The 25,855-nt window shown below is 38.3% G+C and overlaps 1 protein-coding gene across 13 annotated transcripts in view; it reads right to left on the bottom strand.

The window, feature by feature from the left end:
- Nucleotides 1-25,855, bottom strand: part of DYRK1A (dual specificity tyrosine phosphorylation regulated kinase 1A) — a 154,791-nt gene that overhangs the window by 71,263 nt on the left and 57,673 nt on the right. For 2 of the 13 annotated variants that reach the window (XM_087937626.1, XM_087937622.1), the window contains exons 2-3: nucleotides 23,823-23,892; nucleotides 14,182-14,371 (exon numbers count right to left, since the gene is read on the bottom strand). Coding sequence is in view for 6 of the 13 variants with exons in the window: in XM_087937617.1 (XP_087793743.1) it covers nucleotides 11,407-11,461 (55 nt within the window). In the remaining 7 variants the exon portion in view is untranslated. Of the gene's footprint in view, nucleotides 1-8,632; nucleotides 8,705-11,406; nucleotides 12,058-14,181; nucleotides 14,372-23,822; nucleotides 23,893-25,855 lie in introns of all 13 variants that reach the window. The other 11 variants (XM_087937627.1, XM_087937621.1, XM_087937623.1 and 8 more) reach the window with 10 other exon arrangements.

Raw genomic sequence — 25,855 nt, 5'->3', positions numbered from 1 at the left:
CATTTGGCACTGACTTTCTGTATCTCTTTTTGATGCATTTTGACGGACATTTTAACAGATTTTTTTTTTACAGCAGAATATATATTATGTGAATAATAAAACTAAATATATTACAGTGATTAAAATAACAAATGTGACAAAAAGATTATAGTTATCCATACAATAACTACAAATAAAACATTAATTCAACCATTAAAGCTTATTGTTAAATACTGACCATGTAGAAACATACTGCCTCATTTTTAGGCACTTATCAAGTAATAAATTCATATCCAGGAAATTAGATTTTTCATAATATTTCCAATTACATAATAATATTCCAATTGCTCATTTTTAAATTTTTAAATATTTTGCTAATTTTAATTATTTTGTTTGTTAATTATCATGTTTAGCAAAACCAAAGCTCTTCATCAGATGACAAATTCTGTATTTTAGTGATATAATTTAACAACACCCCCAAATACTTACAGCTTTTTCTTGTAAAGTTTATATTAACAAAGGTGGTAATTTTGACTTCCGGTTGTAAGGCTTCGGCGGCGGCAGGAATCCGCTTCTCTGCGGGTCCCTGCTGCGCTCGCCGTCAAGGTACCCCCGATCCAACTGGATTTGGGGGTTGTCGCTGCCCTGAAGGGGCAGCGGAAGATAGAGGAGATCCGGGCAGGGGTCTGGGGACATCGCACCCCCTTCCCCAGCCGGCTAGACTCCTTTTTCCCGAGACGGATGAGCGGCTGTCTCGGCAGCCATAAAGGATTCTTCAACCGGATAAGTTTGTGCAGGAGGAAGTTTTAGAAGGAGAAGTTTTCTTGGCTAAACCACGACATTATGTTATTTTTAAAACACCCTGGAAACCTGACTTTGGATTGATTCATTTGTTTCCAAAAGAATCTGTTACATCGGCGAAAGTGCTGAAGGAAAGTTCACTCCCCCTCCCTACGGAGAAAGCAAAGGAGCATAGAAAAACTTGCTCTCTAAAGGTAAAAATAAGCTCTTTGTTATAAGTGGGAGGGGGAGGACTAAAAAAAAAAAAACTTTCTAAACTTTGTTGGAGGAGACGCCTTGAAGATTACAAGACCATTAATTAATGGTAATACGGCTTTTAAAATATATCTGGGATTTTGCCTCTGGAGAAAAAACTGTAAAGAGAAGAAGAGGAAAAAAGTTTTGCTTGTTTGGATTGTTTGATAACTCTGACATTTGGAAATTACTTCAAGATTGAAAGCATCTGGGTTGTTGTTGTTGTTTTTTAAAAAAACCTATAATGGTACCACCGGTTGATGAACTGAAAATGGAATATGAAAAATTAAAAGAAAGACAACAAAGTGGCAAGGATTCTCTGGGAGCTGCCTTCCATTTTTAGAAATGGCGGTTTCTATGTACCAGCAAACACTGGAGGAAGGAGAAGGAGAAGAAGAAGAAGAAAAGGAAGAAGCCATCTTTAATGGACTAAAAAGTTTGATTAAGAAAGAAAATGGGAAGGGAGGAAGGGAAAAGGAGAATTTAAGATTTAATAAAACAACCAAGAAAAAGAAAAATAGGATGAAAAGAAGGTACAATGTTAGAAAGCAATTGAAAAGAGAATTACAACAGAGAGGGAAACTTAAAAGGGGGAGAGGAGAGGAGGGGGCAAAAAGACCAGATTGGAGAAGAAAGGGAGGGAAAAAGAAAAAAAAAGCCATGGGTTAGGACAAGATTTTTTCTTTAAAAAAGTTTTTTTTTTTTAGAGATGAAGGATGATAGATAGCTTATAATTAAAGATGATTCTGCAAGAGTGCATAAGATAGTATTGTAGTATTTGTATTTGGAACAGTTTATTGGAATATTTAATGAAATATTAATGTTTAATAATGATGGATGTTGATATTTGATTAAATATTAGGAGACTTGTTAAATGATTAATGCTTAGTTAAAGTTTAATTTGTTAGTGTTTTAATATTATCATAACTTTAGTATTTTATTTTTTCTATTTTAAAACAATGTACTTATCAGAATTAGAATTAGAATAGAAATTATATATTTAATTATACTATAAGTTTATTATTCTTTTATGTTAAGATTTAATATGTAGAAGGTACTAAGCAGAATCAGGATGGAAATTATGTATTATTTTAAGCTTTATTTTAGGAGGAGTCATACTTCAAAAGCGACTACAGGGAAATTTTTGTTAAAGGAAGAGATACATAGATGTGTGGTAAAGAACGGACAAAAGATATAAGTATAATGACTTTGAAATAAGATGAAATAAATAAAATATAATTAAGAGAGTGAAAAGATGGGAGAAGTTATATAGAAAATACAAAATGGTTAATAAGATATGAAGGGTATATAAGGTGGGCATGAATTTGATATAGGTCTGTCAAAAAAGATGTAACCTGGGGCCAAGTCACTTTTCAAAAGAAGTTTTATGTTTTATGTTTAGTGTGTGGATTATCTATGTTTGATTCTAAATTAATAAAACCTCGGAGAAATGAAATTAAAGGGAGAGAAATTGGGAAAAGATATGTATAAATGATAAGTAATTTTTTTTTCTCCAATGTTTTGCTTTAAGTGTGATAATGTGGAACCATATTTTAAAGAATAATGCCTTGTTTGTCTTGTTGAAGTTTATGGGTAGTTCTTGGAAAGGAGGTTTTATACCTCTATGTGCTATGTTTTGTTTGTCTTTAAAAATCAATAAAACTTGTTCTTAAAAAAAAAAAAGGTGGTAATTTTAATTCAAGACAATATTTCAATAGGCCAATATCTAAATTATATAAGCAATAAATACATCAAATGTCTTATAGCACTAATGTAAACTGAATTCCATTACTTTTAAAACATTCTCTTAAGAATTATATAAATATAAAATAATATTTTGTGATGAATTAATACCATTTTAAAATCATAAATATAAGTCATTTTTGTTTAATACCTGGAACTTCTGATTTTCCAAAATTAGATTCTTTAACTTTCATTCCAGAGTTCAATTATTAATGCTGATTTCATGTCAGTTTACTATCCTATAAAACTGAATTGTTCAAGGAGTTGGGCCTCTTGGAAAGCTAAAACTTCAGGTATCTTAGAGGCTACTGAATTGGCCAGTCCAAACTGTTCAGTTATTATGTGAGTTTTATATATCGCCAAGCAGATATTTCAAGTAGGTGAAACCAGAAATCAGTAATAATCTCTAGTTTAGCTCAACAGTCCAGCAACAGAACTACGGATCATCCCTTTTGAGTTACATCCGATGTTATAACACCATATTAATTCAAGAACAAAATCTAAACATTTACTGTTTGATAACCAAATATACCTGGCAGTTTTCAAGGCATGAAGAGATTCCTGTTAAATGTCAACTCATAAAGCATTCCTGGCTTGCTCTTGAGTTGCCATAAGCGGGGGGAGGGGGGGAGAAATCTGATGGAGCAGATGGTGTCTCAGGTTACCAAGCCCAATTGGAGAGGTGTGTTTTCAACAGCCTGCAAAAGTGCTTCCTTGGAGAATGTGATTTATGACACACTCTGGGAGGAGGGAGAAAACAGGGTCATAGGCGGCCAGTAAATTACGTAGGGCAGAGCTGACTGCACTTAGGGAAAATGTCGACATGTTGCTCCTAATAAATAATTGAATTTCTTTTGAAACTTGGCTCGAGGCTCATGAATTTATTAGAGCATCCATCAGAACCCTGACATTAAATATATCTTGTTCCTAAAACCTGCTAAGATTCCAAAGTGTTACACACTTGCCTTCCAAAGAAACCCAAATGAGAATAACTATGAGATCCACTTTTTAAAAATGTTAAAATAAAGTAAGTTTTAACATTATATGTTTACCTGTTGAAAATGTTAGCTACCATCAGAATATAGCCAGACAGAAATTTATATCACTGAATAGGGACACTATCTCTGATTCTGACATATCAATCTTTATTATACTGGATTTCTTTTTACTCTTTCTGAAAACTAATTTGTTGGATGCAAATTCTCAAAATACTGTATTTTAACTGTAGCTTCCTATACCTTATGGACACATGAAAACCTATATACGCTGCTCAAAAAATAAAGGGAACACAAAAATAAGACATCCTAGATCTGAATGAATGAAATATTCTTATTAAATACTTTGTTCATTACATAGTTGAATGTGCTGACAACAAAATCACACAAAAATTATCAATGGAAATCAAATTTAGCAACCCATGGAGGTCTGGATTTGGAGTTACACTCAAAATTAAAGTAGAAAAAAAAAACTACAGGCTGATCCAGCTTTGATGTAATGTCCTTAAAACAAGTCAAAATGAGGCTCAGTAGTGTGTGTGGCCTCCACGGGCCTGTATGACATCCCTACAATGCCTGGGCATGCTCCTGATGAGGTGGTGGATGGTCTCCTGAGAGATCTCCTCCCACACCTGGACTAAACCATCCCCCAACTGCTGGACAGTCTGGTGCAGTGGTGGCTGGAGCGAGACATGATGTCCCAGATGTGCTCAATTGGATTCAGGTCTGGGGAACGGGCGGGCCAGTCCATAGCATCAATGCCGTTGTCTTGCAGGAAATGCCGACACACTCCAGCCACATGAGGTCTAGCATTGTCTTGCATTATGAGGAACCCAGGGCCAACCGCACCAGCATATGGTCTCACAAGGGGTCTGAGGATCTCATCTCAGTACCTAATGGTAGTCAGGTTACCTCTGGCGAGCACATAGAGGGCTGTGCGGCCCCCTAAAGAAATGCCACCCCACATCATTACTGACCCATTGCCAAACCAGTCATGCTGGAGGATGTTGCAGGCAGCAGAACATTCTCCATGGCATCTCCAGACCCTGTCACGTCTGCCACCTGTGCTCTGTGTGAACTTGCTTTCATCTGTGAAGAGCACAGGGCACCAGTGGCGAATGTGCCAATCTTGGTGTTCTCTGGCAAATGCCAAACGTCCTGCACGGTGTTGGGCTGTAAGCACAACCCCCACCTGTGGATGTCGGGCCCTCATACCACCCTCATGGAATCTATTTCTGACCGTTTGAGCAGCCACATGCACATTTGTGGCCCAATTGAGGTCATTTTGCAGGGCTCTGGCAGTGCTCCTCCTGTCCCTCCTTGCACAAAGGCGGAGGTAGCAGTCCTGATGCTGGGTTGTTGCCCTCCTATGGCCTCCTTCACGTCTCCTGATAGCGCTTCCATGCTCTGGACATTACGCTGACAGGCACAGCAAACCTTCTTGCCACAGCTCGCATTGATGTGCCATCCTGGATAAGCTGCACTACCTGAGCCACTTGTGTGGGTTGTAGACTCCATCTCATGCTACCGCTAGAGTGAAAGCACCACCAGCATTCAAAAGTGACCAAACCATCAGCCAGAAAGCATCGGAACTGAGAAGTGGTCTGTGGTCACCACCTGCAGAACCACTCCTTTATTGGGGATGTCTTGCTAACTGCCTATGCTTTCCACCTCGTGTCTATTCCATTTGCACAACAGCATGTGAAATTGAGTGTCAATCAGTGTTGCTAGCTAAGTGGACAGTTTGATTTCACAGAAGTGTGATTGACTTGGAGTTACATTGTGTTGTTTAAGTGTTCCCTTTATTTTTTTGACCAGTGTTATTTTTATTCATGTTTTAATGTCCTCTGATTGGGTACTTTAAGAAAATTTCAATGCCATGAGTGTTTATATATTTATTTGCCATATATTATTCATATATTTATCACCTACATGTGGTATTTTTTTGTTATCACTGGTTGAAGGAAGAAAAGGGTTGGGGAGAGAAGAGCTTATGTTCAGATCTTGCAGATAAAAAGATTATTTTCTGCTTATTGAGTATGTGCAACTATGTTTTTGCTGCATCTTTAGCCCCTGAAAGGTAACATTATATACTATTTGTACTGTGCTCTTATTTTTCAGGTACACCATGCAACCAATTATGTTACAAATGTTGCACTATTCAGCTTTCAGGCTGCTTGCTAAGTTTTGAACACAGAGAAGTATTTTTGCTGGTATGTTTATTATGGACTGGTTAGTAAATGCAGAGCTGTTGCTTGCTTCTCTGCTGAGCCTCTGTTTTGGTTGAACTATAAAAGAAGTATTCTTAATTTTGGAGTTTTGCAATGAAAGTTTCTTTTTTGGAGGGCAATTTTTTATGCATTATAGGCAAGGATGGGCTTCAAAAATGTTAGCGAAGGGTTCTCTGTGCAGTTGCTGGGTGGGCATGACCATGGTGGGCATGGCCCAGTCGGCCTCCTGCATCACAGCGGGGAGGGGTGTCTTTGCCCTCCCTGGGCTCTGGAGGCTTTACTCAAGCTTCTGGGAGGGCAAAAACGGCCTCCCCAGGCTCCGGAGGTTCTCTGGAAGCCGGAAACAGGACCATTTCTGGGCTTCCCAAACTTTCGGGAAGCCCGATTTTCATCCTTCCCAACCTCCGCGCATGCCCTTACCTGCATCCAAAATGGGCCACGTGGGGACTCCTGGGAGGGGTGGGACGGGGTGGGCAGGGCGAGCCAGGAGTGGGATTTGAGATTCTCTGAACTGCACAGCTAAGGGGGTCTTCTGAACCCCAAACCCGCAGCAGCCCACCCGATTATAGGTAATAACAGCATGGACTGCTATCCCATGCACTTCTGTAGTTGTAGAAAGACCAGAAAAGGCTTGTTTTGAATTCCACTGTTTCTATGGCTAAACATAGATGCTGCCTGCCTTTTAATTTGAAATTATCCTGGCCCTCTAGAAACCTGAATCAACTACAGATCAATTGGGAAATTTTTCTGAGGCAAAAATCAGCTTTTCATCTAGGAGCTCAAGAAGATGTACATTGGGCAGGTTGGGGTATTGAGATTTGGACTAATAAAAAAAAAAGGAGGAATTTGATGGCACCTTTTCAAATTAATATATTTTATTTAAAATCATATATTAGTTCATTCAGTTCATCAGATGGATTTTTGGCTACCACAGATTATAGTTTTCCTTCAATGATCAGTCCATTGTTAACTATAAAATCTAGTGGTCAGATTGGGAATTAAGCCTGGATTTTCCAACTTGTAATCATGATTCTCATTATATAGATTTGTATCTTTAAAATATTCCCGCTTCTAATGAAAATCCAGTACACCTTTAAATCACACATCCTTATTAATGTCCGATTTTAAATGAAGAGTAAATTAGATACTAGCTATTCCACAATTAGGACACCTTTTGCTGAGGAGAAGGAACTATCTATTTCTTATTACAAAGTATATTTCAGATAATGGAGACACATAAAAAACGGCCTCTGTCCATCTCATTATATGGATAGATAAACACAGATGTAGTTCCCTCATTGGATAGTTAAAATAAGAACTCTAAATTAGGCTTGCAGCTGTGCTATCCATGCTACAGAAATCACTTGCACCTCCAGAAAGAAAAGCTGATCAAAGACTACCTGCATTCTATATAATCATTTCTTCACAGGGAAATCCTTATCTGAGAGAATAAGCAGTATATTCAATATTTGTTCAAGAAAGCAATTGACACCTTTCAACAGGGGTCCGAAAAAAAAAACCTGATTAATCTATCTACTGGTTTAAAGCTCTCAAATGTTCCCTTTTCATTTAATTGTTTTAATTTGCTTTCTTCATTTATTGATTAGAAAAAGTGGCCTATTTGTTCCAGACTTCATAAAACATGACTTGCAGAAAACCAAAAAGAAGTATTTTCTCATTTTGTATCACTTCAGCAGTATATTTCTGGTTTCCATTAAATAGAATTTCCATCTTCTAATTTGTTTACAGATTAAGACATTCATAGAGAATCGTAGCTAATACAGATCTCTGTAAGACAGCATCTGAATCATACATACAGATAGTCCTCAACTTACAACAGTTTGTTTAGTTACAACGGCACTGAAAAAAGTGACTTATGATAGTTTTTCCACACTTATGACCATTGCAGCATCCCCACTGGTCACATGGTCAAATTCGGATACATAGCAACTGGTTCATATTTATGACAATTGCCCTGTCCCATGGTCATGTGATCAGCTTTTGCAACCTTCTGACAAACAAAGTCAATGGAGAGGCCAGATTCAATTAACAACAGGGATACTAAGTTAACAACTGCAATGATTCACTTAACAACTGTGACAAGAAAGGTTGTAAAATGGGGTAAAATTCACTTTGCAAATGTCTCTCTTAGCAACATAAATTTTGGGCTCAATTGTTGTTAAGGCAAGATTATCTGTGATGAATTGATTGATTATATTCCACTGAGTTGGATTCAACTCTAAATAGAAAAATACACAAACCTTAAATTTTTAAAAAGCTAAAATTCTTAAATGAAATGTTAAATGAAATCAAAATATATAATGTTTTGTTCTAAGATGTGTGTGTGTATTAATTTAGAAATTTAGATGTAAAGATAAGTTTAGAAATTTTACTTTTATCTCTTAATATTGCAATATATTTTATAACTTCAAACTGTACTGTATTACAGTGCAAGAAAATATTTTTGAAAACTGACAGAATTATATAAACTTATTTCTCATTCATATATTTACACAGGAAATATTTACAGAAAAGGTAATAGCTGTCCCATGAAAGAGAAGAAAGCAGAACCAATAATTAATAAGCAAAACATATTCTAAATATACAGTAGTTCTTAAATTTTATGAATAATTGTATATACATATATACATACATACATGAGAGAGGGGAGGAGGGAACCAATCTTCTACTACATTTATACAAAGGACAGGAAAAAGAATGCTGGAGAAACATAAGTAGACACAGAAAAGGATATCTCATTAAATTTATTTTACATGTTTCCTATAAAACTCAGTCTCTTTTTATCCTCCCAACAATATTCCTATACTATCTGTATGCTGTATTTTCTTCTTTAAACTTGTCTATCCTTTCTTGGGGATCATATTAAGTTCTTGTATTTTCAAGTTCCATTTCCTCTCAACCCATACTTGTTTTGAAATTTGTCATTCATTCTCTCTCAATCATTACCTGAAATATTCTACTCTCAATCCCACATAGAGAAGCACAGCTTTATGCACAACTATTTTTCTTTTCTTATTAACTTCTTATAAGAGAGTGTATTCCTCCTACTTTTTTATCAGCATTTGTATTAACTTTTTCTATTTTACCAAAATGATTTATTTATTTATTTTTGCCACTTGCAATTAACCAGTCCTTTTTCAATAGCATTGCATAAAATGTTGTTATAGTAAGTATACTGTAGCACAAAATTGGGCAACCTGGAAAAATGTATCAGGGTCCTGGTAAGATAGAATGGTGACAGGTAGAAAGTGTGCTTTCTACCAGGACAGTTCTTTAAAATTGGACAAATACATATATCTTTTTATTCTCAGTAATACCAAATAATGTTACAATAAAATCTTGAATAACCAAAGCCATGAGTGATAACAAAGATCAAGATCTATGAATTTATTGAGAAATGGAAGAAAGAAAAAGTTATTTTGTACATCTACAACTGAGAAAATGGGAAAGGATGCAATCTAAAAAGAAAATAAAAAAAATAGCAACTGAATATAGTTTAAAGGTATTATGAAAAAAACTTTCTATTAACACATTCTTTTCCTTTCATTTGTATTCCCGACTGCAATTTGGGTATCTATACTTTACACTAAATATGAAGAATTACTGCTGGTTTGTGTTTTAAATCACAGAAACCATAAAGCTATTATTTGGTTAAATTTGGTTAAATTTCTATGATGGGTATATACTTATCAATTTTGCTATTGCAACTAATTATCTCATTTTAAATTCCCAATCTATTATCTTCATCAGGGTTTCTCTTTTTCAGTGTTATGACTTTATTTTTATACAGGTAGTCCTTCACTTACAACAGTTCTTTTAGGGACCATTCAAAGTTACAATGGCACTGAAAAAAGTTATTTATGACCATTTTTCACACTTGCAACCTTTGTATCATGTGATTAATATTCGGACACTTGGCAACTTGACTCATGATCATCTTTTGCAACCTTCTGACAAGCAAAGTCAATGGGGAAGCCAGATTCACTTAACAACTGTGTTACCAATTTAACAATGCAATGACTCACTTAATACTTATGGCAAGGAAGGTCATAAAATAGAGCAAAACTCATTTAACAACATTTTGCTTAGCAACAGAAATGTTGGGATCAATTGTGGTCATAAGTCGAAGACTGTATCTTAGTAAATGATGAAATCTTCATTTCTCTGGAATTATCTCTACAAAAGTATCTGTGTTTTCAATTCAAATTTCATTTTTGGAGAATTTTTTAAATATGATGATATATTTCCTACCGGTGCCTTTGAGGTATTTTTCACATAGAAATTACATGAATACAATATTCCTTCTTTGTTATGGCATTTCCAACATTGTTAATATTATGCTTTGTGGCAATCAGTGGCAGGACTCATATGCCAATATTTCATAAAATTATAGATGGGGTAAATTTAGTTTTTTTTATAGATCAATTGATTTTTGAAGTTTTGCATTTAGTTTATCAGGCAATTTTTTATTTGTTTGGTCTCCATATTGTATTTCAGTATCAATTTATAAATATGTACCCCTAAGCTATGTTGGTTTTTGTTTTAAGCATTTGAAATGTTATCTTTCTCCAACTCCCTCATATCTTAAGATAACTTTTTATTTTTCAAATTATTTCCTAAATCTGGATACACCACATTGGCAAGTTTTTAAACAAATTTTGTCTTATAGTATGTCCCTTCAAATTCTTTTCTTGTTTTGCTTTTTTGTACAACAGACAGAAATAATGTCAATTAGCTAAGCTTACTCCTTGTATAATTATCCTCCTTGGAAATTTCTACGATTCATAATTGGCAATTTGCTGTGAGATAATTTATTATATGAGATTCAAGAATTCTTTCTTTTAAATTTTACAAAATTCTGAATCTTACTCCTATTCTTTCATTTCTGCATACAAATTTGTCAAATGCTCTTTGCTAATCATGTAGATTTTTATCTGAAATTGAATAAAATCCGTTTGTAATAGAAAGTTCAACTTGGGTAAAATATTCATTTTGTTATTGCAGTGAATCTTAACCAAGAAAATTTTAAACTTTTCCACCTTTCTAGTTTTAATTACTTCCATAATTTATTGTAATTATTTTGAAATATGTGTTTGTTATATCCTGTTCAGTAAAGTCCGATATATTTTAGTCTTTTGCTCTCTCACAGCTGGCTTTTCTTCTTCTTCAGAGCTTCAGTGCCTTAGTAGTGCCTTCTCATTAATTTTTATACCCAGCAAGGGAGCCAAAGTCTTCAATTACTTACCATCACCATATATATGAAGCTTTGTTGTTGTATAATTGTTACTACTACTGTGTATTGACTGCCTAGCACTTCATCTTGTATTCCTAGCCTTAAATTTTTATCCTGAATATTTGCTCACTTTTAAGATCTTGTTTAGTAGAAGGGGCATTGGTCTTACCTGAGATGCCCTTTCTCATTGGTGGCGAGAGAATCAAGGTAAGGGTTAACTCCATCTCCTAGCTGATTGGACCGAGTCTGTCAAAGCTGCTTAGTTCCACCTCCCTTGCCAGTCTTCCCCAGCTTTCAGTGAAGTCAACTTGACAGACCTGACGTGCCTCTGCAAGTGGAATAAGAACAATTATCTCCCCCCTGCCCGCGCCCCAGACCAGACGTACCCAGGGTGGGGCTGGACTCTTGCCACCAATGAGAAAGGGCGTCTCAGGTAAGACCAACACCCCTTTCTCGACTGTGTGGCTGCGACTGTCCAGGTAAGGGACATACCAAAGCTGGAGGGTGCTCCAACAGGTGCATAAAATACAGGGATTCAGGACCAGATCGCTACCCACCCACAGGACAGCTGGCTTTGGTATGTCCCAAGGGTGGATTCTCCAACTGGCATACTGGAGAAGGGGCACTGGTCTTACCTGATACGTCCTTTCTCTGGATGCCAATAGAGAATTCACTCCCACCCTGGCGACCGTCTGGTCCAGCGTCTGGGGGTGGGCAGAGCCAACACCACAAATAAGTCCAACAGATGGCTACGCCTTCATCGAAACTGGGGTCTCAGTAGTTGACAGAGAGACATGGCAAAAGATTGAGGACTCAGACTCTAGGCAGAAAGGCATGTGTCAACCCAAGTGTGGATTCTCCATCAGCATCCAGAGAAAGGGCTTGTAGGTAAGACCAACACCCCTTTTCCACCTGTTCTGATCCCCGCCACCCGGAATGGGTGGAAAATGGGACGCCCAGAGGCCAAAAACAGGGCACGCAGAGGCCAAACATGGGATGCGGAGGCGGTTAATGGAGCGCATGGAGGCGGCAATAGGTGATGGCAATCCCTGCAGCTGAAATAGCAGATCGTCGGGAGGCCGATCCTACCAACAACCAGGGCTACTTGCAGCTAATCTAGGCTGGGAAGGCTTGACCAGGCTGCTTGTGACACCATTGCTGGTCATTCCGCGCCCAGCCCCCATGCAATCCTTACTTAGCAAACATGCAGATCGGGCGAAGTGGGGATGGCCACCGGACCATGAGTCCCAGGTGGAACAACTTGTTGACCTGGGACTTGGGGAGGGTCATTTCATGTCAAATAGTTCAGGAAAGTGCCTGGCTTGCCCACTACAGATTTCGATGAAATTTTTGGTGAACATGCACACATGTCCCAATGAACATTGTTAAAGTGTTACATTTGCCAATGCAATACTTGCAGAGATATAGTCATTTGTTTGGCCCCAATGTGAGAAATGGGCTCCCTCGCAGCGCCTCCTCTCCCTCTTCTCCCAGGTGGTGGTGGCGCATCTGGCTCACTGAATCTGGCCTTCTTATGTAGGCCAGCAGTGGCAGCGGCTCTGACCCAATCCTGGCCAGCAACACCGTGGACAAGAACCAGCCATGCTGAGCCCACTTCATGGCTGCGCAGAAAGAGCCCGTACCGACCACTGCTCAGAGCTCCAGCGCTAGTCCCCTCCCCAAAGTCTCAGGTTAACAGATTGTTTGACCTGGGACTCATGGCCTGGTGCCCATCCCCACTTCGCCTGACCCGTGCATTTGCTCCGTAAGGATCTGGAGACTAAGTGGGGAGGCTGAGTGTGCACAAAACGCTGAGCTCGAGACTGGGGGGAGGGGGGAGGGTCGAGCCCAGCTGGCTTAAAGCGGGAGACGAGACACTGCAAAGAAGCTAATTTTTCATGTTGGCCGGGCAGAGGCCAGGCACCATTTGTGTGTGTGTGCATGCGAGAGAGGGGGAAGAGGGGGAGGGAGAGGGAGAAATGGCAGAGAGGAAACCTTTCAAACCGCGTTGCCTACTATTCTTGTTACTCCCCTGTCATTTCACTTTCTCTCACTCTCTCATTCTCTCTCTCTCATTCTCTCTCTTCTCTCTCTCTCTCTCTCTCTCTCTCACACACACACACAGACATTTGATTGCTTGAAAGGGAAGGCTATGTTTTGCTTCTACCATAAGCACATGCTTCCCACAATCCTTCCTGCCTTTTCATCTTTTTCTCAAGCAGCAGCAGCCAGGTAGAGGTGGGGGGAAGCCAATTCTGAAAGGCTGCATGGCTTTCTGCTTCAAAGTAGTAGCAGCCTAAGCAACACCTGAACTCCAGGCCTGGCGGAGCGCAAACCATGGTCACCAGCTGCTCCATAGCCATACGGAAAGCTGCGGAAGAGAAGCCTTGGCTGCAAGGCTGCCTGGTGCCGTGGACAGGGCTAGGGCTGGCAAGAGTGTGCCGGAAGTATCTCCAGGCACCCAGAGAGACAACACTCCCAACCCTCACTGGCTCAATTGAGAGGTTGAGTGGCCATGGAGTGATTGCATTTGCCACATCCTGCTCTTCAAAAAAAAAAAAAAAGACCTCGCCGAAAAGAAGCCGTAGACGTTTTTTTCAGGGGTCAAAAGACAGTCTTATTTTGGGGGGGTGGAAACTGTAATTCTTTCTGCTGCAATCCCTTCCAAATAACTAAAACTGGTAACTTGTGGATACAAAGCATATGCTACATTACTCTGATTAGAAATGTAATTAAAAATGACTGTGATAGGTTTATAATTATACTGAAACAGCCCAGAATGAAGATTGCCCAATTGCATTTACTCATACAACTCTTATGGATCAAAGTTACTATGTGTTCGCCTGAGTATATAAATTCAAAATATAATCATTACATATTCATTTTTAAAATAAAAACATTTTTGAAATTATTTCAATCAAACAATATCTAAAATTGTACTTACAGAAGTTCTCATCTTATATTCGCTATCTTTTGGCATTCATTGTCATGCCCTTGTTGAGAGTCTGATTCTGAGGGGGAGATTGAGCAGCTGACAGGGAGTGGGAATGTGGCTCCGGTGGCTGTGGAAGAAATGGAGGAAGGGCAGAGTCCGGCTGGGCATTCAGAGGAAGACCCAGGGCCATCTCTTCATCCTAGGGCACGCAGGGAGGAACGGAGAAGGAAGCAACGTGGCTTACGAGAGAGAAGAAGGCCCTGATCCTTTCATTAATTGCAACTTGGAGAACAGGCTATAAATGGGGCATTTGAACACGGGTCTTTGCTGGAAGCAAAGCGTGAATTATCTTGGTCGAGCCTTATCTGGGTTTTGGCATCCTCCCAACTGTGGGTGCTGTATTATCCTTTGAAAGTCAGCAATTTATCATCCTGGCCTGCCATGTTAATTACTTCAGTGTGGTTTGTGTTGGTTTTTTTTTAGTTCTAATTATCTTTACTTTCGGTTCAGACTGCATTTCTGCCCTTCATAGACTGTTTTTTTCAAGATTTTGTTATCCAGCTGAGGATAATTGGACACTGGGGCCAAGTTGGAGGCATTAAAGGGAATTTATTCTACTTTGGTGACGTTATTTTTGTGTCATGTCCCAGATCATCACATTCATTGTCATTGCAATAACTTCTGGTGGTTAAATATAAACCCATTTAGATTACTTCTATATCGTTAATTGTATAATGTCTCTCATCAAATCCTTTTAATATCTGTCCATGTGATCCAATATCTAAGAGAGATTGTCCTTTTACAAATCTCCTTTTATTTCTATTATGTTTCTACATTTGGTTCTTCCAAAACTTTGTCTTTCCTGTATTGGAAGCTATCTAATAGCCTCCTGCTCTAATAAGCCGTTGTTATTATTTTCTTCTATTGTTTTAATATTCTATTGTTGCTTCAATATTCACTATTCCTACAGACACATTCATAGTACTCATGTGATGATATATTTCTATTCTTTCAAGTTGTTTCTCAAAAACACTTTCCATTGTAATATCAAAATAATTTAATTACAGAAGAAAGCAATCAACTGTGTGACAGTGAACATTCTGGGCACTCCACTAGGCTGAACATAAACTGTATGGACATAAAGACATAATATTTTTTGCTCAGTTCAATGTGGGAGTCTCTCTGAAGAAGCTACTAGCGCAACTAGTGATATGAGATTATGTATGCTGGAACATCAACCAGAAGTCATTCCATCAGTAATTCTGTAATTATGCTCAATGTAATTCACATATTATATGCAACAAAGTTAAATTAGAAATTAGTTTCATTATATTATTTGTAAATATTTTGACATGGCAACTCAATAGCAAAACCTAATCTTTTTATTTTTTAAAAAGATATTGAAAACTTTTATTATAGTAATGGAATATCTAAAAAGCTGTGAGTTTATATGTAAGACGGATAATTAAATTAAAACTCTGAAAATCACCAATGTGATTGTGATTAGTGTGCAATTCAAGTTTCTTGACAGTATCAAGGAAAAATGTTTGCAAAAATTGTTGCAGCAAATTTAATGCCCACATCATTGTGATAATCTCAATATAAATATGCCATAAACAGATGTGACACATAAAAAAGCAGTGAGACGGAATAAACATTAGAAAATTAGCTCTTAACCAAGCAGTATAACCAAAAAAGAGCAAACCTTCAAATCAGAGAAATTACCCACTATATGCCCTATAAAAATTACACTGATAAAAATGTATTTTCCTGCAATAATTCATATTGTACAAGAAGATTTCAAGTATTATAATCAAAGAACTGGGCTTTGTATATCATCCACAAGCTATTAAACAGGAAAATAATTAGTTTAGTGGTTAAGATTATTTCAAAATGTATTACCTAGGTGAAAAAGGAGGTTAAGAAATGGATAATACCCTCAAGTTTGTGGAGAAAAAATAATATAGTGATGATAAATTTTAGATCAAGAGTGATGTGTACTTTAAGACCAATGCCTACAAGGGTGCCATTTAAATAACTTAAGATATCTTTAGAAGTTTAGATGGGGGAGTTACTTCCCAATTTTCTATAGAGCTGTCTTTTTTTCCTAGGTTCGTTTAATATGGGGTTTTCATTATTATCTAGTTTTTACCTAATAGGTTTTTAAAAGTATAGAGGTAGTCCTAAACTTATAACCACAATTGAGCCCAAAATTTCTGTTGCTAAGTGAGTTTGACCTCATTTTACAACTTTTATTGCCACAGTTAAGTGAATCACTGCAGTTGTTAACTTAGTAAGTTAGTCTTAAGTTAGTAAAAACTGCAGTGGGACAGTGCTTAGAATGCAGTACTGCAGGCTACTTCTGCTGACTGACAGTTGCCTTTGACAAGGCTCAAGGTTGACTCAGCCTTCTATGGTCAGTAAAATAAGGATCCAAATTGTTGGGGGCAATATGATGACTCTGTAAACTGCTTAGAGAGGGTTATAAAGCACTAATGCAGAGATATATAAGTGCCTTTAAGTGCTATCGCTAATAACAAAGTTGTTATGTGAATCTCGCTTCCTGACTGACTTTGCTTTTTAGAAGATTGCAAAAAATGATCACATAACCTTAGGACATTGCAGCCATCATAAATGCATGGATTCAAATTTTGACCATCTGACTGACTAATTTAACCAACCCAGATGCTGGAACGGTCTTAAAAGTGGGAAATAGTCATATCCACAGAGAAGGGCATCTGTTGAACAATATATTCCTCTTCCGCTAAGGGAGAAGTACTGCAGCTGTACCACAACAAGGCATATAAGCACGGCGGGTGGGGACTGCTATTTAAAATCCAATATAGACTTTTCAGAGAGATTTGGTGGCTTCATACCTATGCCCCAATTGTAAAGATTATATTTCCTCTTGTCGGGTCTGTCGTGGAGCAAAACTAATCCTTGGTAAGACAGTTGCATCTGGAGATCCCATTACAGCCTTGGAACTCTGTTTCTCTAAACCAGGAGTGCTAAACTCAAGGCGCGGGGAGCGGATTTGACCCGCTGGCCCACGGGACCACCCTGGAAACAGTGAAGGACCAGCCACAGTGCCTCTGCCAGTGAAAAGTGAGCTTGGGAGGGCCACGTTTTCACTGGCAGAAGGCTGCAGGAGGTCATTGCAGCCCAAAACAGCTCAGGAGCCCGTTTTCCCTAGCAGAGAGTTGCAGGAGGCAGCCAAAAATGGAGCTCAGGAGTCTGTTTTTGCTGGCAGAGCGCTCAGGCCACCACAGGCACCCGCAACACAAGTGATATCGAGCTGGCCATGCCCACCCTGGCCACACCCACCCTGTCCCCCCCAAGGTCAAACACAACCCTGATGCGGCCCTCAGCGAAATCGAGTTTGACACTCCTGCTCTAGACCGGGGTGTCAAACTCAATGCCTGAGAGCTGGATCCAGCCCATAGGGTGCTTAGATCTGGTCCGTGAGGCTGCCCTGGAAACACAAAGGACTGGCCCATGGTGCCTCAAAAATGGAGCTCAGAAGGACTGTGCATGGCCCTCCTGAGCTCCATTTTTGGCTGCAATGGCCTCCTGCAACCCTTTGCCAGCAAAAATAAGAGTTCAGGAGGGCCACATGAGGCCTTTCTGAGCTCCATTTTTGCTGGCAGAAGCACCGGTCCTTCACGTTTCCAGGGCAGCCCCGCAATCCTGAAGCAGCCCTCAATGAAATTGAATTTGACACCCCGCTTTAGACTTTCACTCAGTATGAAAGATTTACTGGCAGTAATGACTTTATTTACCAAATTAAATAAAACTATGTAGTCCTAGAGAAACAATGAACCTTTTTATGACTGTTCAAAGTCATGACCAACACCCCAAAACTACATACGACCCTGTTTCAAAGTTACATCAGCAGCAGTGCCTTACAAAAGACCATTGAGATGCTGCAGCACTCCCACCTCTCTTCATCCATTCTACCTTGACGGAACGCCGCAGCATTTCGGCCTTCTCTCCATGCTTCCTGGAAGCATCGGCCATTTTCAACTCTCCAACAATTTCTTGAGGAAATGGTAGCTGTTTTCAGACGTTTCTGCCCTATCAGCTGGCCACTGATCAGCTGGCCGGAGGTTGCAAGTCTCTCCTGCCTCCTGAGAGGCTTTAGGAAGCCAACCCCTGTATGCAAAGACGGAAGTTTCAGGATATTCCCTGGGAAGGGAATATCTTGTGCTTGTCTCTGGTCTCCGTTAAAAATGGTTCCAGAGACTCCCCAAAGAGCCTCTCCTCTTTAAAGGGGACTGAAGATAGCTTCCATTTATTTTTAGAGTCCATTTGCCAATTGCATAGCCAAAGAAGCCTACGAGCCCTCACGAAGAGGCAATGGCCTGAGAAGAGAATTTGGCTGCAGTAAGCGTGGCATCTGCAGTCAATTCTACTGCCATTTTGATCTTATTAAGATCCTGATAGACTCTAATGTCTTCAGGGGGAATCCTTCCCTGCAATTGCTTAAGCTAATGTAGTGAGGCCCAGGTAAAAAAAGATGCCATCGTGGAGGCCCTAATGGCCCAGGCCATCTCCTCCTTCTCATCCTCCACCTTCAGTACGCCCTCAGCGTCGGGTAGTATGACAGATGAGGATGTCATTGCAGCTACTGGGCATCCACCTTCAGCACGTCAATAACATCCAACAGCTCTTGATCCACATTAGTGTTGTTTCCGATCCACTGGGACAGGTATATACCCGTAGTGAAACCTACTGCTGTTTGATTATGTCCATGAACATCTGGGGCACCAGAACAGCATCCACCTCCAATGTCTTTTCTGTAAAAATATAATCCTCTTGGTCTTCTCCCTCTGGAGGGGGGTCCCGGGTGACTCTGTCCTTCTTCAGGTGGGTCGTGTTCTTTACTTTAATAAGCAGAGGCTTAAACAGGCTGGCTTGAAAGTGGGGGTGCCCGATGAATCCACCTCATTTTCCGAAAAGTCCCTTTCCCCTATAAGTTCTATCTCCGACACAGAAGACTGCCTCCACACAGAAGGTACTGGCGAATAAGATCTTTGGTAGACCATCAGCTCCCTCGAGAGTTGCCAATGCCCTTGAGGTATGGTCCTCAAGTCATCTCATGTTGAATACTAACACTGGTGGTTTAATTCTGATGACTTGTGAAATCCAGGCTCTCATAAAGGCATGCATCTCCTGACTCTGAGGCTCCTCTGGGCTTAGCCCTGCTGCAGTGTGAGTGAAAGTTGCCTCTGGTTCAGTTCTTAACCCTACTAGAAGATTTCCTTCACAGTCCAGCTGCCACAAGCCTCTCTGAATGGTCAGAAATTTAAACCCCAGCTTCTGAAGTAATATGCGGGTCTTCCTGTAAATTTTGTTCATTAGAACCACTTGGTGACCAGGCCCTTAGATGCTGGCTATTATCAGCAAACTGCTCCTGTTGTAGTGCTTCCTGAGGGATTTAGCACAAATTAGGGCTGCTGTCAGCCATCTTGGAGCTCTTCAGAACCTTGTTAAATTCTTTATCCAAGGCTCTCTGCCTTCATGTGGCCTGCTTCTCCTCTGACCTGGAAGGTCTTCTTGGAGCCAGGTCTCAGGCCCTAAGTCTGGCTGCAACCTCCAGACCAGCTGACCTGGGCTTGGCTGAGCCTTTGACAGCTCTATCTGTAGGCTGCTGAGTGCTGATTAGATTCCCTGGCAGCCATTTTGTGCATGCCAAAATCAACTGTCAGAGAAAGAAAAGAAATAAAAATAAAATGCTCTCTGAATAAAAGGAAAAAATAGAGCCTTAGGCTAGCTGCGATGGCAGAAGCAGCTTTCAACAGCTCCAGGCGGCAAATGCGGCCAAAGAAGCTGGCAATTAGCTCAGTGCAGCTCCTCTAAGCAAGGCAGTACAAAAGCCCCAGAAAGTAAAACAGACTTGTCACTGCAGCAAGCCCTGATGGATCAGGAACTTGCAACCTTAGAACTGGCTGCACCGCAGTTTAATAGGCAGACTTAAGTGACTCGTAGCTGCCGCGGTGCTCTGGGGAACTGTTAAACTGATCTGGATATGAAATCCAGATCAAACTCCCCCAAAAAGGCAAGCCTGGATGACAACAGGACTTGCCAAAAAGGATAGCCACTGTCAAAATGGCAGTCCTAAGCGTTTCACGGCTGCCGTGGCTGTCAAACAAACCTCAGAGTCAGACTGAAGTACCAGACAAAGACTCCAACCCCAGCCCAGACCACAGGGACTCTCAGGGGCGCTCTAGGTCCTCAATTCCCTTAAAACCACTAGCACTAGTAAACAATTTAAAAGGAAAAAAATAAAATAACTGTAAAAATAAAAGGTGTGGGGAAAAAAACCAAAGCGGCTGAGCCGATAAAGTTGGACAGCTGTCAAACCTCCCTCGACAGTTTAACTCTCTAGGAAAATCCAGGGAGTAGAATGATTCTTCCAAAAACTAAATAATTCATAACCCTTTTTGGGTTGTCTCAATGAGCTGAGACCAAGTGAAGAACTGGGGATCGTTACCAGGGGGCATGTTCTGAGAATTCAACTTGGCCTGTAGAGAAACAAGGCTAGACACTATCCAACCTTGATTCTCCCGTCGACTCAATGGAGAATTATGAATATGAACTTGATGAATTCTCATGGAACCATTCTGTAGCACAGAATGTCATTTAATTTATCTCACTATCAAAAACTCGCCAATAAAGATAATCCCCAGGTGATGCTACATTCAGGCAAAAATACACTATATATTACTAATACATTTACTAGTTAGTGTTGATTGAGTTGATGGCAATACCCAAGTTATTACTTCTATTTTGGTTAAGAATTTTTGAAGTTACTCTATAAATCACTTACAACATTTTAGGCACTGTATTGTTTTTTTGTGTATCATCCATGTTTCTAAATCATAACACTGATAAAACATAAGCAATTGATTCAATTATTATCAGATGCCCAGTTTGTTATTTCAACTATTAGAAAACTGAAGACTGGATCAAAGAATTTTAAAGTAGAGGAAACTGTTTTGATCAAAAAATTGACCCAAGAAGAAAGAGCTATGCAGAATACATTTAAATCCTTAACATCATATATAAATGTATGCATAATTAGACATATATCTTCCTCATTTCCTTTTGCATTGTTTTAATTCTTCTGTTTTATTTTTTGACATTGGTTTAATTTAAAAAAAAATATAGCAATTCAAAGTAAGTCTACTTTTCTTTTACACATTTAATGGCTTATTATCTCCACTCAAGAATCATCTGAACTGTGAGATGAGCAGCAAATAAATAAAATCTTAAACCTTTCTCCAAGGATAGCTTACAATAATCTTGTTCATACATGTATGATTGAAAGCCCCACTTCACCCAATACTATTTTATACTATCAATTAGCATGTATTTGAAGCCAGAAGTTTAATTTTACAGAATCTTCACAGAATGAATATTGGTACAAAAATTATATGAATAATTTTTATAACACAGAATAAATTGAATAACCCAGAAGAATAACCAACCAACAATGGAAAACCCCCAGCCTATAAGGCCAAACCATCTAGTTTGCAATGTTCTGAATGATATCCCTCCCAATTATTTACCTACCCATATCCATATTCCCATCTTAGCTTATTTTACCAATCCTTTGCCTATGCCCATCTTTTCTCTTCCAAGGAAAATAGTGGGACATATTTGTCATTTTCATTCCACATAGAGAGAATTCACAGGTGAAACAGGAGTTGTCTGTTACATCCCACAAAAAGGTATCACATTAGACTGCTCCTGCATACTTTATCCATATTCTATTCCTCCTGAAGAAGTGAGGTCCTAATGAAGAGCCTCAACCAGGACCTGCAGACATGGTTCCCAGTCAGGGAATGCAGACAGCACTTCTTGTTTCCCTACAGCTCTCTCATATAAGGGAGAAATATGAGGCACAGTGAAATTATGAAATTAGAAGATGCCACATGTATTATGATCTAATGTTGAGGTTGTATTAGCAACATTAGCATCTCTTTCTATCCTTTATTTTTTCTAGTTATTTGTGGAAAAAGAACAAAATGAAAAACAAAAATACTACAAATATAGTGCATTTCATTTTTCTCATTTTCCACTGTTTTACATTAAGGAATTTTGACCATAAAAACATGATACTGCAGAACGTATTTTAAATATTAATCATGTTGCAAAAGTTAATAGCAAATTTAAAAAATGAAGCTGAATTACAACTAACATACATGTAATTTAACATGTAACTCTTATGATTCCTTTCTTAAATTAAAGTCATGCATTACACTAACCAAGATCTCTAGTTTATCACAGTCATGATTTTCAATCTTTATTGAGATATTTAAAATTAATTTTAATAGAAAATATGCCAGGCTGCAGAATTGTTAACTACTTTGTAATGCTTTGGTGTGATGGGGGGGGGGGGATATTTATTAACAGAGCAAGAATAAAAGCAAGCACTATTTGTCAGAACTTTTATATAGCCATAGCTAAAAACAGTATATAATTCACAAGCAGATTTATTACTAAATACATGTTTCTTATTTTCAAAATGTCAGAGTTGCCATTTTAATATATTTTTATCAATGACATACCACTTTAGTTACTTTAAATATCTTGGAGATAAGTATTTTTAAAAAGCTTTTAGTTAATCTACAAACATATACAATAGAATATATACTAGTGTTGTTAAGTAAAGAGAAAGAATTACTGCAGCCTGCAGCCAACAAATGGAATATTACTTATTAAATGCTTATGTAACTATTAAAAGATAATAGACCACATCCCATGAACTAAATCTGCATTTGTAGAGAGTTGGGGCTTTCAGAACTGGTATATTATGCTTACAGTCCAGAATGGAATAGTTTATCTCTATACCTTTGATCTGGGACATGAATAAATTCAGACCATTATTTTTTTAAATAGCTCATATTTCAAAAAACTTTCATGAAATCTCTTCTTGTATGATTTCAATCACTATTTTTAATAATTATCTTCTATTTAATTTTGGAGTCTCACATAACCAGATATCTTTGAAAGTGTCATGGATGTGACATTGCTATGTTCCGTGATAACTAATATGTGGCACATCAACTTCATGTTAAAAACAAGAAGTTCCACTAAATATGTTATATTCTGATCATTAGATTTTTAAAAGGTTCAAACAAACCAGACAAACTTTAAAGCCTGGCAACAAGTACGATCAAGGAACTGAAATTTAAATCTTACATGGAGAAACTGAAGAAATTAGATATGCGTTTGACCTCACATAGGAAAAGATCAATACTTGTTTTACCTCCTAGAGGGTATGACAGAGAATAATGGTTTTAAATTACAAGTAGCCAGATTGGAGATGAATGGATTTTTTAAATAAATGCTCATAGTAATAACAATTTGACAATAGAACTAAATTACCAAGAAAGGTAATGAATTCTCCTTTCCTGGATATCTGCACAAACACTGATAAAAATGTTTTAACTTAAATTTCTATATTGAGCAATATACTGAATTCAATGTCTGCTTCCAACTGATTTCGTAAGTACATAAAACTATTCAAAGGATAACAATTATCACAGAAAATTAGCTATTTATGAGCTAAAATTAATTAAAAAGCAAAGTATACTGTAAATAATCCCAAAACATTTTTACAGATTTTTGAAATTTAAAGTTACCTGTATGCATCGTCTTCTTTCAAATTTCATACCATCCTGTAGGGTGGGGGGAAGAGGCCAGCAGCAAACCCTTTAACATAAAGAATAATTAGTCAGATGACATCAAGAGAATCCTTTAACAGGCTATGATCCTGCCGTTAACAAGTCATGCCAGTATTAGTTATTACTATGAATAAAAGCAGCTGTCCAAGGTCTCAGGAAGAAGACTTTCATACATCTGTATATCACACTGAATTATGCAAGATTCTTCTCCATATTATTAATTTGAAAATTCATGGTCTCCCTATGGGGAAACACAAGCTATTCCTCAAAGTTATTAAAACATACTAAACCAGGGAAAGTTTGGCAAAGCATTACTTACATGTACAATAAAATTCAGAGTGACATCATGTGACATTCAATAATATTTACAAAATATTTTTAATTTAAAAATATTTTTAAATGGACCTCAATCCCTAGTTTCCTTCTTCTAATGTATTATTATTCCATCCAGTTTTAATGCCTATTATGCATGTTTTCATACCATAGTCTGACTCTCAAAATTATTATTTTTAAATGGGAATACATTCTTTTAGACAAAAATCTTGCTTGGATGTTATGTTTCAAACTCATCTTGATCATACTTCAACTAATAACATAGGCAGCAGACATACTAAAGTAATTGTGAAAAGCTTTTTTTCTTTTTTATAAGAAAATTCTTTTATAAGAATTATGGAATTTAGTATTACTAACAATCAGGCCACAAAATTCTGGCTGTTGCAGCACCACAACTTGCAATTTTGCTACATGGTATTAGAAATAAGAATAAATAAAATGTAGATGAAGAGAATAGTTAAGAAGACAGTTGTTCTATAGACATTTGCTATCTTGATGTAATCCTGCTGAAAATGTATTTTCTAATGCATTTACTCATTGTTAAACATGTTCCTACGATCAACCTCCAGGAATTGGTTCGTAACAAAAGATCAAAGTGATCAATTAGGAGGACAATAGAAGATAATAAAAGATAAACATTACCATAACTTTCTTGATCAGTTGAAGCTAGATTTGTTTTTCAAAGCATCTGCTTAAGTTATAACCAGAGACTTTTACTTTGCATAGGTAAATATGTTAAAGATGCATATAATCATTATGTTGTTCTAAGATGACTGGAGAGATGTGCTGAATGTAACAGTGTGGTGTTAGAAAATAGATATTTCTTTGTTCTCAGACTGTTAGAAAGAGGCCCTGCTGAATGGACATTCCTTAATGCCAAGTAAGATAAGAAAAATCCATGTTGGCAAAATATGTGATGGGTGGTCATTGGGAGGTGTTGAAGGAGATGATGTGGTATCCATAAGGCATTTCAGATTAGCTGTTTTCAGTCACTGGGTCAATGTAGGAGGGGCGTGGGGGGCATCAGGATAGAAAAACTATAAAATGTAATGTTCTGAAATCACCAGGTGTGGTTCTTGGCTAAAACTTCATGTTGAGGTCAGGTAAGATCCTACTGCTCTTTGCAAACAGCTTTTTCCTTTTGCATGCTTTAATTTAAGCTTACAAATAAAATCTCTGTTTTCACCAATCCAAGTTCTTGTTATCTGGAGTCATTTCCAACTATTGGTGGAGAATGCGGGCAACTGCTCTCTTCTGATACCCTGGATGGCAGAGTCGGCTGAGGAAGGCATGCCCCGCTGATTTCAATGGTCCACAGTCAGCTCTGCTGTTCAGGAGCATGGAACGAGACACAGATCCATGTTTAAAATAGAGGTTGGTTGAAAACAGAAAGGGGACCAGGTTTATGGGATTGCCAGAAACCACTGGGCAACTCTGCGCGCAGACCTAGGGTTAAGTAGTTCTGGTCAAGTAAGAACACACTCACTAGGCAATTTGGGGGTGGGTAGGACTGTGAGAACCTGAGACTTGTGTGAGAGGTGTATGGATGAGAAGACCCTAGCAGTCCTTGGGTTGTATTGAAGATCGAATAAAGGTCTCTCTATAGGTCTTGATCTTTAAAAAGTTAGCATTTGCTGGGAGATTCAGGTCGAAAGAGA

The sequence above is a fragment of the Pseudonaja textilis genome, chromosome 7 (assembly GCF_049901715.1).
Source record: "Pseudonaja textilis isolate UNSWEBS1 chromosome 7, rPseTex1.2, whole genome shotgun sequence".
Classification (NCBI taxonomy): Eukaryota; Metazoa; Chordata; class Lepidosauria; order Squamata; family Elapidae; genus Pseudonaja; species Pseudonaja textilis.
Note: the sequence above shows the minus strand (reverse complement) of the source record. Positions and strands in the feature narration are given on the sequence as shown.